Source organism: Dasypus novemcinctus, chromosome 20 (genome assembly GCF_030445035.2).
Source record: "Dasypus novemcinctus isolate mDasNov1 chromosome 20, mDasNov1.1.hap2, whole genome shotgun sequence".
Classification (NCBI taxonomy): Eukaryota; Metazoa; Chordata; class Mammalia; order Cingulata; family Dasypodidae; genus Dasypus; species Dasypus novemcinctus.
Window position 1 is genome coordinate 8,077,110 of NC_080692.1, and position 15,475 is coordinate 8,092,584.

The window sequence follows — 15,475 nt, forward strand, 5'->3', positions numbered from 1 at the left end:
TCAATAAAATTTTGCAGCTTGATCAGAACACTGTCTTGCTGTCATTCTTCGTGTCTCTTGTCCCACCATTCCTCCCTGGCAGGTACTCACGCCCTCGTTAGTGTCCCGCGGGCCGGGGCAATGATCCTTTCAAATCTTTATAAATCTAAGGAACCTATGAGGATTTCAAGCAGATTCTAAGAAATTGGAGCTTAAAATACAAAAACCGATTAAACCTATATACCTTTATTAACATTTTGCTTGATTTGCAAATCTCATGAATATATGGGGCCTATAACAAAAGATTTTAAATGGTGGTGAAGCAGTTTAAAAACCTTCAAGACTTTTCAGCATTACGTTCTTAGCTTCGAAGACTTGTACTTAACTCATTTGGTGTCCATTCATAAAACATTGAAAATTACTTGCAGTTCCCTAAATACACTGTCTGTTCCTTGTCCCTGCTTTTGCACCTCTTCTTCCATGCCTGAATTTCCTCTGTATCCCCTAAACTGCTCTTTTGCTTCTGCTTTGAAGAATTCATGTGAAACCTTTACTATTCTCAAATGTCCCATTTCTATTCAACCTTTCATTAAATCCCAGCACCCACCCACCCCCAGACAGGCTCGTATAGTCACTTAATCACCAATTCAGGCTGTATATACCTCTGATATATGCAGTTTTTTTATGTATATTTATGATTGTGTGAAGTTTATGAGCTCTTTGAGAATAGAGACTAAGTCTTTTTTTTAAAAAAAAAGATTATTTCTCTTCCCTCCCTCCATTGTCTGTTTTCTGTGTCCATTCGCTGTGTGTTCTGTGTCTGCTTGTATTCTCATTAGGTGGCTCCAGGAACTGATCCTGGGACCTTTTGGAGTATAAGAGAGGCTATCATTGTCACCTCAGCTCCCTGTTTTGCTATGTCTCTTATTATCTGTCCTCTGTATCTCTTATTATTGTGTCACCTTGCTCTCCTGCTTTGGCCAGCACTCTTGGGCAGGGTGGCACTCCTGCACGGGGCAGCACTCTGCATGGGCCAGCACTCCGCTTGGGCCAGCTTGCCTTCACCAGGAGGTGCTGGGTATCGAACCCTGGACCTCCTATATGGTAGACAGGAGCCCAGTTGCTTGAGCCACATCCACTTCCTGAGACTAAGTCTTTTTAATGTTAATATCTCCAAGCTCAACACACAGTAAAGTCCTCACGGAAGGTTTGTGTACCTCATTTGTTAAGTCTATTGTAAATGTTAAAAATAACTGATAGTACCAGCTGAGAAATTAATCTGAATGCTAGGAAAAGGGAAATAGAGTGGTGAGCCCTACTAATCGGCATTCAGGCAGACAAACAGGCACTTACATTAAACTAGGGTAATTATGAAGGAGAGCGTACAGTGTGCTATGAGTATGACAAAAAGATTACTTATCTCAGGCTGGGGAAGGTATCTGCAGTGACCTGGAGGCTGAGAGAGAGAACAGTGCATTTGGGGAAGTGAGGAAGATTAAGTAGAATCCTATGCTTTGGAGAGGCTGGAGCAATAAACAGGAACCAAGGAGCCAGAACACATTGGTCCTTCCAAACTATGTGGGGTTTTAGGTGTTCGAGGAAAAATACTCTTATGATTTCATCTGTGTTCACAAAGATTGCTGGGGCTATAATGATTCTTGTAGGTTTTTTTGTTTTTGATTGTTGTGTTTTAAGAAATATAAAGAAATGGTTTGCAGTTTCTATTTATATGTATCTTAAGTTTTTATATACTTGAAAATTTCTGTCTTTAAGCAACGAAGTGGTGAATCTGTGAAAGTGCACCAACTTGATGTTGCCATTCCTTTGCACCTCAAAAGCCAGCTGAGGAAAGGACCACCACTTGGTGGTGGGGAAGGAGAGGCAGAATCTGCAGACACGATGCCATTTGTCATGCTTACAAGAAGAGGCAATAAGCAGCAGGTAAGAACCTGTCAGCTGCGTATTCAGTTGATGATTATTGGGTATAAGTTACACTTTTGTAGTTCTAAATGATCTCTCTACAAAGGAAAAAGTTGGAAACTTTTAAAGTGTTCAGTGATAGAAATAATTGTAAGCATTGTATGTATAGAAGATGCATATAATTTTCATAGAATGGATGTTTTTTAATGGAAAAGATAATTAAATTCATAAATGTGTGTGTAAAAATATATAAATCAAATTTTATTAGGAAGCTTATATAAACTAATTCAGGGTAAATTAGGAAAAGAGGATTTCAGCACGTATATCTCTAGGAAATGCTCAATTGCCAAGATTCCTCTTGAACTATCACTGTTAACATCCTCCATTCTCCTTATATCCCTTCCCCTTTCTTTCTCTCCTCTTATAGATTATCCTTAAAAATCATTTCCCCAACTGCAAAGCTGTTATTTTAGGTATTCATGCATTCATTTAGTAGTTATTTATTGAACATTGTTATGTGCCAGATATTCCAGGTGCTGAGGCTACAGTGATGAACAAGATTAAGTCCTCGCCCTCATGGAGCTTACATCCTAACGAGGGAGGTAGACAAAGCACAAATAAACGTGTTGTACTTTCAGATAGTGAAATGTGCTATGAAGGAAATAAAGGCCACCTCTGAGGCACAACTCTGGGATGGATAAAGCATTGATTCTGTAAAATTTTTCAACATTTTAACATTTCTGAAATCAGGCTGCCTCTTAGAGTTGATGGAATGTTGTGATAATTGATAGCTTTTTTCCCCTAGTGCTATCTAAAATAATGGTGCGTCTTAAATGGGAATATTAGATTCTATGAAATACAGTAGCTATCACAGCTTCTCTGAGGCAAGTCTAATACCTAGTCCCCACATTGATCCAGTCATTTAACAGATATTTTTTATTGTTAACCTGCTGTATACCAGGCGCTGTTCTGTGTGCAGGGCATGTAGTAGTGATCCAAACTCCTTCCTCTCTCTCTCTCTTTCTCTGTCTCTTAATACCAAGCCCTTTTTTAAAAAAATCTATTTTATTTTAACAAATCAATTTTATTGATACATATTAATAAAGTATACAATCCATCCAAAATGTACAATCAGTGGTATTTGGTATAATCACATAGTTGTACATTTATTATTTCAATCATTATTAGAGCATTTTCATTATTCCAGTAATAATAATAATAGTAAAAAACAACCAACCAACCAACCAAAGAAAGCTTTACCCTTAATGATCACCTGTCAGTCTCTCTGTGCTTCCTCTCTTAGTAGCTTTCATTCTAGTGTTGGGAGGCAGACAGTAAAGAAAGACATGATGTCAGGTTGGGGAAAATGTGATGAAGGAAAATGAAAGCATCGTAAGAGGACAGAAGGAAACTGAGGTGTGGAGGGGGCATGAGAGGGTCCTGCTATTTTAGATAGGATGATCTTAGATGACCTCTCTAATGAGATACCATCTGTGATGGAAGAGTTTAAGCCAGCCCATCAATTGGTATTTTTTTTTAGCAACTGGAAAATTAAAATGGTTTTTTATACTGGAACTTGGGGAGTTGCTATGACAAATACCTAAAAATGTGGAAATGGCTTTGGAATTAGGTAATGAGAGGAAGCTGGAAGAACTGTGAGACGTTTTATAGAAAAAGTCTAGATAGCTTTGAACAAACTGTTGAGACTGTTGAAGAGACTGAAATATGGACATTAAAGGTGCTTTCAGTGAGGTCTTAGAAGGAAACAATGTGTCCTTGAAACTGGAAGAAAGACGATCTTTGTTAACAAGTGGCAGAGGACTTGGTGAATTTGTGTTCCAATGGTGAATGAATATAGAACTTGAAATCGATGAACTTGGATATTTAGGTGAGATTTCCAGGCTTATTGTGGAATGTGCAGCCTGGTTTTTCCTTCCAACTTGTAGTAATGTGAGGTAAGGGATAAAACGAGAATTAAACTTTTTTTAAAAATTTGTTTTGTTTTCTTTTTCTTTTTTTGTTTTTAAACACATCTGTTTTCTTGGTACATATTAATAATGTATACAATTCATCCAAAGGGTACAATCAGTGGTATTTGGTATAATCACATAGTTGTGCATTCATCACTTCAATCATTGTTAGAGCATTTTTGTTATTTCAGTAGTAATAATAGTAATAGGGAAGTTTAAACAGGATTAGTGTTAATTCTTCATGAAATGCTTGGTAGAATTCACTTGTGAAGAAATCTGGTCCTTGACTTTTTGTTGTTGGGAGATTTTTGATGACTGATTCAATCTTGAAATGTGATTGGTTTGTTAAGTTCTTCTGTTTCTTTGTAGCATCACTGTAGATTGTGTATTTCTAGGAATTTGTTCATTTCATCTAGGTTTTCTAATTTGTTGGCATATATTATCATAATATCCTGTTAGGAGCCTTTTTATTTCTGTGGGGTGAGTTGTAACATTGCCCCTTTCGTTCTGATTTTATTTATTTACATTTTCTCTCTTTTTTACTTTGTTTACCTAGCTAGGGGTTTGTCAAATTTTCTTCTCAAACAACCGGCTTTTGTTTTTTTGTTGATTTACTCTTTTTTTTGTTGTTCTCAATTTTATTTCTGCTCTAACCTTTATTAATTCTTCTGCTCAGGGTATTTTGGGACACCATGGTTAGGTGCAAGATACTTCTTTCTGCTGTTCTTTTTCTAGTTTAGCCAGTTGTTCAGTTAGCTCTTTCATTTTAGCCCTTTCTTCATTTTTAATATAGGCGTTTAGGGCTATAAATTTCCCTCTCAGGACTGCCTTCACTGAATTCCTTAAGTTTTTGTAAGTTGTGTTCTTGTTTTCTTTTGTCTCAATGTGTTTACTAATTTTACTTTAATTTCTTCTTTAACCCACTGATTATTTAGGAGTATGTTGTTCAGCCTCTACACATTTGCAAATTCACCTCCTTCCAGTATATTGATTTCTTTTTTTATTTGTTTTTTTTCTTCTTTGTTTTCTTTTAAATGTTACATTAAAAAAATATGAGGTCCCCATATGCCCCCCAACCCACCTACCCCAACCCTCCCACATCAACAACCTCTTCCATCACTGCGGCGCATCCACTGCACCTGGTGAATACATTCTGGAGCACCGCTGCACCACATGGACAGTGGTCAACGCTGTAGTCCACACACTCCCCCAGTCCACCTAGTGGGCCATGACAGGACACACAACCTCCAGCATCCATCCCTGCAGCACCACCCAGGACAACTCCAAATCCTGAAAATGCCCCCACACCACATCTCTTCTTCTGTCTCCCTACCATCATGGCCACTGTGGCCACCATGGCCACCCTCTCCACATCACTACAATTTTTTCCCGTACTAATCACAATAGTTCCCCAGCAGAACACCAGGAAGTCCACTCTAATCCATACTCTATTCCTCCATCATGTGGACCCTCGGATGGTTATGTCCAGTCCCCTTCTACATCAGGGGGGCTTAGATTCCACACAGATGATGGATGCAGTTCTCCTGCTTGCAGCTGTAGGCACTCTTGGCTCCCTGGTGTGGTGGTTGACAGTGCTTGGGATAATTTCAATCTTTTTCTATTTATTGAGATTTGCAGTTGTTACCTAATGTGGTCTATTTTGGAGAAAGATCATTGAGCACTTGAGAAGAATATATAACCTGCTGAGTTTGGGTGCAACGTGCTGTATGTGTCTGTTAGGTCTAACTTGTTAATCATACCATTCAAGTTATGTGTTTCCTTGTTGATCTTCTGTCTAGTTGTATTTAATAATGTGAGTGGTGTGTTTAGGTCACCAAACTATTATTATAGAGACATCTATTTCTTCCTTCAGTTTTGCCAGAGTTTGGTTCATGTATTTTGGACACCATGGTTAGGTACAAGATATTTATGACTGTTATTTCTTCCTGGTAGATTGTCCCTTTTATTAATAAAGACATGGGCCAGCCCCATAATGGCCTTCTGTATGTCTTACAACTTTTTTGCATTTAAAGTCTGTTTTGCAAGATACTAGTATAGCTACGTCTGTTCTTTTTTGGTTACTGTTTGTGTGTATCTTTTTCCAACCTTTCACCTTTAGCTGGTTTGTATCCCTGGGTCTAAGGTGAGTCTCTTATAGTCAGCATATGGATGGCTTATGTTTTTTTTTTAAACCATTCTTTTAACCTATATCTTTTGATTGGGTAGTTTAATCCATTCACATTCAATGATACTATAAATGCATTATTTACTTCCACCATTTTATTCTTTGGCTCTCATATGTAATATCTTATTTTCATCTGTTTTTTTATTCTTTTGGGTTCCCTTTCTGCTAATCTTGCCTTCTTTACTCTACTCCAGGCCTCTCTTTTTCTTTCAGGCTATAAGGCTTCATTTAATACTTCCTGCAAAGGTGGATTCTTTTTTACGAGCTCTCTTAGTTTCTGTTATGTGAATATTTTAAACTCACCTTCATATTTGAAAAATAATTTTGTTGGATAAAGAATTCTTAGCTGGCAGTTTTTCAATATCCTGATTGTATCATACCACTGTCTTCTCATTTCCATGGTTTGTGATGAGAAATGTGCACTAAGTCTTACTGGGTGTCCCTTGTATGTGATGGTTTGCTTCTCCCTTGCTGCTCTCAGAATTTTCTCTTTCTTTTTTTTTTTTTAAGATTTATTTTTCCCCTTCCCTACCTACCCCTACCGTGCTGATTTTTTTCTTTTTTTTTCTTTTTTTTTTTTGCTGTCTTGTGTCCATTCGCTGTGTGATCTTCTGTATCTATTTCTTTTTTTTGTTTTCTCATCTTTCTCCTCTAGGATTCAGAGGGGTTCAATCCTGGGGACCTCGGACTTGCTGTGTGACTCACTTGAGCGGGCACTGGCTCACCACACGGACACATGTGGACATTTGGTTCACAGTGTGAGCGCTTGGCTCACCCCATAGGCACTGGCTCACCGCATAGGCATGCTTTCTCTTCTTTTTTACCATGAGGTCCCAGGGATCGAACCTGGGTCCTCCCATATGGTAGGTGGAGGCCTTATCACTTGATCCACATCCGTGTCCCTCTTTATCTTTGATGTTTGACATTCTGAGAAGTATGTGTCTTTGAGTAGGTCTATTTGGATTTACTCTGGGTTATGCTTGCTTCTTATATATATAAGTTCATTTCTTCCATCAGAATTTGGAAATTTTCTATTATTTCCTCAACTACTCTTACTGCCCCCTTTCCCCTATTTTCTCCTTCTGGAATTCCCATGATACTTATGTTGCTGCATTTTGTGTTGTCATTGAACTCCCTGAACCCTGCTTAATTCTTTCCATTTTTTCCTCTCTTCAATTGCAGCTGTCTTTGGTATTACTTATTCTTTCTTCTATCATTTTGAGTCTGCTGTTGTATGCCTCTTTTTTCTTTTTTTTTAAGATTTTATTTATCCACCCGCCCCCCCCCCCTTATTGTTTGCGGTTGCTGTCTGCTCTCTGTGTCCATTTGCTGTGTGCTCTCTGTCTGCTCATCTGCTCTTTAGGAGGCACCAGGAACTGGACCTGGGACCTCCCATGTGGTAGGTGGAAGCCCAATCACTTAAGCCACATCTGCTTCCCATGTTGTATGCCTCTTTTTGATCTCACATATTGTGTCTTTCATCTCCATGAGCTCTATTGCTTTTTTTTAAAAGATTTATTTTTTATTTATTTCTCTCCCCTTCCTCCCCCGCCCACCCCCCAGTTGTCTTCTCTCCATGTCCATTCGCTGTGTGTTCTTCTGTAACCGCTTCTATCCTTATCAGTGGCACTGGGAATCTGTGTTTCTTTTCGTTGCGTCATCTTGTTGCGTCAGCTCTCCATGTGTGCGGTGCCATTCTTCGGCAGGCCGCACTTTCTTTCGCGCTGGGCAGCTTTCCTTACAGCGCACACTCGTTGCGTGTTGGGCTCCCTTACACAGGGACACCCCTGCATGGCATGGCACTCCTTGTGTGCAACAGCACTGCGCATGGGCCAGCTCCACACGGGTCAAGGAGGCCCGGGCTTTGAACCACGGACCTCCCATGTGGTAGGCGGATGCCCTGTCCATTGGGCCAAGTCTGCTTCCCTCTATTGCTTTTTTAAACTCAGGTTTTTATATTCTTCTTTGTGCTCACTCAGTGTCTTCTTGATGTCCTTTATCTCTTTAGCCATATTGTCTTTTAGCACATTAATTTGATTTTGGAAATTTTTGTGCATCTCATTGATTGTTATCTTAAATCCTGTGTCTCTTCTGGGGCTTTGATATATTCCTTTTCTTGGGCCATTTCTTCCATTTTTTTTAGTATGGCTTGTAATTTTTTGCTGATAGGCATCTGATTGGGATGGTGAGTTTTCTCAGATGCTCAATTTCTCTTTTACGTAGAGTTTTAGTGGCAGGAGGATGTGTGTTACTGCAGTTCGTTGATTCTTGGTTCAGCCTGTTCTGGGTCTTTAGGATTGTCCTTGTTAGTTGTTCCAATCTGGGCTCTGGATCCAGTAATGGGTTGCAAACCTGCTTTCTAGGGCCTTGGAGAGGGAGACTGTAAAGTCTAGAAAAAGCGTCTTACTTACTTTTAATTTCCTCATGTGCACTTCGTTGACCTGCCAGCAGATGGCACTCCTTGGCAGCTCTCTCTGGTCAGTGCCTGGTCAGCGTGTTTGCTGCAACGTGGACCAGGTAAAGTGACAGCGGTTCCCTTCTGGACGCTAAGAGCTTCATATTTCAAACTTTCTCCGAGGCAGTTCTCCAGCCCCCTCCCTTTCCTGGGTAGGAAATAATTCCTTTCTCTGCTTCCTCAACAACCAGTCCCAGGCAATAAAGAGGGAGATTAAGAGTTTCAGATCTCTTTAGTTCAACTGTGTCTCCCAAGGCAAACAATGGCCCAGTCCCACCCAGACTGGAAGGGCTCCTGAGACACTGCAGAGCAAATTTGTAGTTCAAAGGCTGAGTCAGCTTTAGCCTGGGAACGTGGATCCCTGGGGCCCTTTTGTGGCCACCAGCCCAGAGACCTGAGAATTCAGAAGTGTCTATAGTGCGGGGGAGGTGCTGGCAGTAGAAGCTGTGGCTTTTAACTCACTGTTTTGTCTTTGCATTTCTTTTCCTTTGTCCCTCTCTCTTCTGGGCAGCGCACAGTCTTCCCCTGGTGTCCTAAACCCTAGGGCATTTTTTTACAGGGTGTTTCTGCCTGTCCTCTAGCTGTTTTTCTTGGAGAGAAGAGATTGCTGTGTCTTTCTGGTCTGCCATCTGCCTGGAAGTTCTCCTTCCTTTTTTTTTTTTTTTCCCCAAGGTACCAGGGGCTAAGGATTGAACCTGGGACCTCGTATGTGGGAAGCTGGCACTGCACCATTGAACCCCATTGGCTTCCCTGAATTAGTTTCTTCATTTGTTTTGCTTGTTTTTTGTTTTTTTCAAGAGGCACTAGGAACCAAACCTGGGATCTCCCGTGTAGGAGGCGGGTAATCAACTGCTTGAGCTACATCTACTATCTCATTTTTAATATATGTGTGTCTTTATATTTAACATGCGTTCCTTGTAGATATCATGTGTAGTTTTTTGTTTGTTTGTTTTTTTAAAGATTTATTTTTTATTTATCCACCCCCCCCCACGTTGTCTTCTCTCTGTGTCCATTGCATGGCAGGGTACTCCTTGCACGCATCAGCACTGCGCATGGACCAGCTCCATATGAGTCAAGGAGGCCCAGGGTTTGAACTGCGGACCTCCCATGTGGTGGGCAGATGCATTATCCATTGGGCCAAGTCTGCTTCCCAACATCATGTATAGTTTACTCATTTTTTTTTTTTTATCACTCAGATAGTGTCTGTCTTTTAATTGGTATATTTAGACCATTCACATATAAAGCAGTTATTTATACAGTTGGGCTCAAAGGGACATTTTTGGGACAGAAGAAAAAATTGGAATATAGCTTGTAAGCTTTATAGTAATGTTAAATTTCTTGAACTTGATAATTACACCTAAGATGATTACATAAGTAAATATCCTTGTTTGTAGAAAATGTGCTTGGAAGTATTATGTGTTCAAGGAGTATGATGTGTGCAACCTGTTCTTCTCCAGTGTTCAGAAAATAGATAGCTGGAAAGAAAGAATGATACAGTGCAAAGGTGGCAAAATGTTAAAATGGGTGGATCCACGTATCTGGAGGGTGTGAGGGTATGTTGGAGTTCTCTTTTTTTTTTTTTTTTTTTTTTTTTTTTTAAAGATTTATTTTTATTTATTTAATTCCCCTCCCCTCCCCCGGTTGTCTGTTTTCTGTGTCTTTTTGCTGAGTCTTGTTTCTTTGTCCGCTTCTGTTGTCGTCAGCGGCACGGGAAGTGTGGGCGGCGCCATTCCTCGGCAGGCTGCTCCCTCCTTCGCGCCGGGCGGCTCTCCTTATGGGTGCACTCCTTGCGCGTGGGGCTCCCCTACGCGGGGGACACCTCTGTGTGGCACGGCACTCCTTGCGCGCATCAGCACTGCGCATGGGCCAGCTCCACACGGGTCAAGGAGGCCCGGGGCTTGAACCGCGGACCTCCCATGTGGTAGACGGACGCCCTAACCACTGGGCCAAAGTCCGTTTCCCTGTTGGAGTTCTCTTTATGGGGTTTTGTATTATTATTTTGCAACTGCCCTATAAGTTTTGAAATTATTTCAAAATAAGTTTTTTAAGAAGGCAAAAAAAGAAAATGATTTTGAGTTCTTATCAGTGAAAGTTGTAAGGAATGTTGGTACTAGGTCATTAAAAGGAAATCATGTCAAACTGTGTTCTTTGGGGTAAAGGACCTGAGTTTTACTAGATTTGTAGCTAAGTGGACTATCTTGAAATATATTTTTATTTTGTGATAAACGAGCTATTTAATTATATGCTGTGATAAATATGAAATACAGTTAGTTGGCTTTATAGATAGTTTCACACCCACACTTAATATTTTCCACCTTAGTGTATCGTGTATAATGTGTTTAGTGTTCTAGGTATAACGTTTTAAGGGCAACACAAACTAAAACTGAAGTGCATCATGAAAGTGAATATCAAGAGAAGACACCTAAGTTAATACAAAGAATCAAACTGTTAAAGCAGACTCACATGAATTAGAGATCTAATGCATTATTAAACTTTAATATTTTTGGCAATGCAAGCAATCAGAAAGCACAGGCCAACCAGAGAGAAATCTGGGATCCTGAGCACTGCCAGTCCTTCCTTACCACGTAAGACATGCCTCTGGCCTAAAGGTGTAGATGAGATGTGTAGGTTGTCCACAGCAGATAGAATTTAGGTCATGAAACATCTCCATTTTTTTCTTAGTTACATAGCTCACTCAACATTTTCCAGGAAGCCATATCCCATATCCATAGATCCTAGGTTTATCCTAACAAAAGCATTCTGAAGATAAAAACTGTCTCCCTATACAGAGAAATGGACCTTATGGGTCAACTGCTTAATTCTCCTTCTTTCCCAACATAATTGCTATCGTCACAAATATGAAGGGTTATTAATGCTGAAGATGGACTAGATTTGTTCTGTGTAGTTTAGGACTCTAGAACTGGTTCTAGAGGATAGAAATGAAAAAGGTTACAATTTCAGTTTGCTATTTACTAGTCTTTCTGACAAATAGAGTCTACATGATATTAAAAACTGTCCCCAATTGTCAGATGTGTGCTTCTAAGGAGGGTGCAGTAAAGAGAACTTTTGCTTTTTATGGCAGTTGAATTTGATGACATTTTTAGCTCTTATTCAATTCTGATGGGTTTTGTCTCTATTATAGTAATTCTTGTTACCTATTTATGTTCTTAGCATTTGTTATCTATTGATTTTTACTAAAGGAAAAGCGTTGTTTTTATGAACGTTTAATTCTCTCTGTCATTTCAAGATTATTAATTTCTTTTCCCAATTTTTCTCAAGCTCTCTGTGATTCTTTTGTTATTTTTTTCTCAGTTTAAGATCCTTAATGTACCCATGTCCTCGCAACTTGCTGCAAATCATTGGAACCAGCAACAGGCAGAACAAGAAGAAAGAATGAGAATGAAAAAGCTCACACTAGATATCAATGAACGGCAAGAGCAAGAAGATTATCAAGGTATAAATCCTTTATAGGACAGAAGTGGAAAATATTGATGCATTTTGTGTTTTTAAAAATACAGAGGATGAAGGTGTATAATGCAAATGAGTAAATACATTGAGAAAGAGAAAATAAGAACCTAGAAACCAATGTACAGGAAATAAAGCAGTTATAATTCAAATAACAGAAATTATTTTAAGCTCTATTTTTTCCTCACAGGCTATAATAAAGTATAAAAATAAATGAAACAATTAATGCAAGTAAAAAAAAAAAAATACAGAGGATGAAGTTGTTATTCTTCCTCACCTTTTCATGTCATGTTTTGTCCCTTGTATCATTTTCCTCTCACTTATTTGTAAAATAACAGAGATACAATTTTGATCATGTTTTGCTAATGCCATAATTCTATACTGTTAGCAATGTTTTTAAGTAAGATAATCAATTTTAATTGCCTTGTGTTGCCAGCTAATTGTGAGCAAATTAATTCAACAATTATTACCTCTTTTTGTCTATTTGGGACCCATGCTCCTTTATTTATTATTATTATTTTTTTTAATAGTTTACATTATTTTTTTTTTTTTAAGATTTATTTAATTCCTCCCCCCTCCCCTGGTTGTCTGTTCTCTGTGTCTATTTGCTGCGTCTTGTTTCTTTGTCCGCTTCTGTTGTCGTCAGTGGCACAGGAAGTGTGGGCAGCACCATTCCTGGGCAGGCTGCACTTTCTTTCGCGCTGGGCGGCTCTCCTTACAGGTGCACTCCTTGCGCATGGGGCTCCCCTATGCGGGGTACACTCCTGCGTGGCACGGCACTCCTTTCGCGCATCAGCACTGCGCATGGGCCAGCTCCACATGGGTCAAGGAGGCCCGGGGTTTGAACCACGGGCCTCCCATGTGGTAGACGGACGCCCTAACCACTGGGCCAAGTCCGTTTCCCCCCATGCTCCTTTGGATATGAGGGGTATACTCATTGGGATTCCAGTTTTATGCAAACATTTCCAGCACTTTTGTGTTATTTGGAACCATAATCATAGAGTCCATGGACAGCTCTTGAGTCTGCCTTCTGGTATTCATGTGGCACCCAGATTGTAGCACTGTAAACATTGTTGTGCCCATAGCACTGCACTGAACAAACTGCTCTTTGTGCAAGAGAGTGTCTTGTAAGTAAAGGTTTGGGGTTTCCTGTCTTTTAATTCCACTTCTAGAATCTTCTCTCTTAATTGATGCCCAGTGTTCTTAATAATAATAGTAATAATAATAGCTAACACTCACTGAGTGCTTACTCTGAATCACACAGTGTTTTATGTACTTTTTGAAAGTATTTAATCCTCACAACAACTCTGTGTGATGAGTGCTATTATTATCTCCATTTTACATTTAGGGAAATTTGGACTTTAAAGACCCACAGCTAGTAAGTGGCATAAGCTGGGATTTAAACCAATATTATCTTGCTGCAAACATTGCTCTTAGCCTCTTACATTGGTTTACTGCCTTATAGGACATGTTAGTGGCCAAATTGACAGTAAGGTGAAGATTGGATATTAAAATAATCTTATCTCTTGGTATGCCCTTTCAATATTTCTTAATCACTTTAGCTTGAATTATGGTTATTTTTCTTTTGTCAATTACCAACAGAACTAATAAACTTTTCTTAGGATTTTGTTTGCTTCATAGGGGGAGTGCATTTATAAGAGCTAACGTATTTTCTATTTTTCTCTTAATTACAGAAATGATGCAGTCTCTTGCACAGCGCCCGGCTCCAGCAAACACCAATCGTGAACGTCGGCCTCGTTATCAACATCCAAAGGGAGCACCTAATGCAGATCTAATCTTTAAGACTGGTGGGAGGTAAGACAGTCTTACTTATTCCTTCCTTAGCTCTTTGTTTCGTAATGTCCGTTTGAGTCATAGAATTCTATGTTATATTTAAAGACCTGATATTTAGCAAAATGGGAGTCTTTGAATTGTAGATATTTGTGAAAAGAAATATCAGTTTTATACAGTAGTGATAACTTTTAAAAAGACAATTGTTTTCAACCACAAAGATCTTGGCTTTCACTCTTTCTGAGTGGACTTTGGGTTTTTTATTTTCTCTTTTGCATTTGTAGAGAGGACTAGTTATAGATTGTTCTGAAAGAAATTACAGGTTTGGGTTAGGATTTTTCAGGTCCGTAATAAGTAATCCCTAATGCTTATAAAAATTTAGCCTGTTTTCTAGACTTTAAAGCATGCAGGTAGAGTTTGTTTTGAGATGTTTTGGTTTGTTTTTTAACTTCTGAAATTTCCTGATGGGATCTGTGCCAGTTAATAATTATAGGAGTTGTTTAATATGAAATAGTTAAAACTCTAAGGAGTTGCAATTTCACATTTTCCCTAATAAGGCGTCATTCTTTTTTTTTTTTTAAGGAATAAAATTATTTAAAGTTTTCCTGGGATCTGAGCTAACAGCCCCTATCATCCTTCTGCTGCTCTTACTGCTCTCACTCTGGGTATTAGTGTTCAGACTAGGGATATACAGTCTAAACTTGGTTGGTAGGAATAGGGGAGGAGAAATTGAGGAGCATATACTAACATATGCAGAACTAGTTCCTTATTGAGGAGAGTAGTAGCATTGGAGGGAATGTAGGTGTCTTTTACTCACTGAATATGTTTATTCCAGATAGCGTTTTTCTTTGAACTATGTACTCGCATAGTTGTAATATGGAAAATTGTAATATGGAAAATTGGTTTCTCAAGACAGTTTGGGAATCTGTTCTTTAACATCTTTTGAGGCTAATTTTTTTTTAAATACCAAGTTAGAGATGATATACAAATTCATCTAATTAGGCATAAAAAGATATTGGGTTATTCTTAATTATCCAGACTTCATTACAGTCCTTTAATAAAGTCTGTTTTATTTTTTATTTTTATTTTTATTTTTTATTTTTTTTAAAGATTTATTTATTTATTTAATTTCCCCCCCTCCCCCGGTTGTCTGTTCTTGGTGTCTATTTGCTGCGTCTTGTTTCTTTGTCCACTTCTGTTGTCGTCAGCGGCACGGGAAGTGTGGGCGGCGCCATTCCTGGGCAGGCTGCTCTTTCTTTTCACGCTGGGCGGCTCTCCTTATGGGTGCACTCCTTGTGCGTGGGGCTCCCCTACGCGGGGGACACCCTTGCGTGGCACGGCACTCCTTGCGCGCATCAGCACTGCGCATGGCCAGCTCCACACGGGTCAAGGAGGCCCGGGGTTTGAACCGCGGACCTCCCATGTGGTAGACGGACGCCCTAACCACTGGGCCAAAGTCCGTTTCCCTATTTTTTTTTTAAAGTCTGTTTTATTGCTACCAAAATGTAGAAACTAGGTGAACAGAAATTGAAATATGTTAAGTTTCTTACTTTTGCATTTTCTTAGAGTTGCTTTAAGTACACATCAGTGCTTTTTATACTATCTGTTCCTTCCTGCCTTGTCATCAGAAACCAAAACTGTTGAAATATTTTATCTTGTTGTTTTCCATCAACTTCTCCTGTCTGTATTACAGTCAACCTCTCAGAACAG

The 15,475-nt window shown here is 39.3% G+C and overlaps 1 protein-coding gene across 2 annotated transcripts in view; it reads left to right on the forward strand.

The window, feature by feature from the left end:
- Window positions 1-15,475, forward strand: part of UPF2 (UPF2 regulator of nonsense mediated mRNA decay) — a 137,485-nt gene that overhangs the window by 116,934 nt on the left and 5,076 nt on the right. The window contains exons 19-21 of one of the 2 annotated variants that reach the window (XM_004468865.4): window positions 1,753-1,920; window positions 11,822-11,963; window positions 13,669-13,789. In XM_004468865.4, coding sequence (XP_004468922.1) covers window positions 1,753-1,920; window positions 11,822-11,963; window positions 13,669-13,789 — 431 coding nt within the window. Of the gene's footprint in view, window positions 1-1,752; window positions 1,921-11,821; window positions 11,964-13,668; window positions 13,794-15,475 lie in introns of those variants that run through there. The other variant, XM_004468868.3, reaches the window with a different exon arrangement.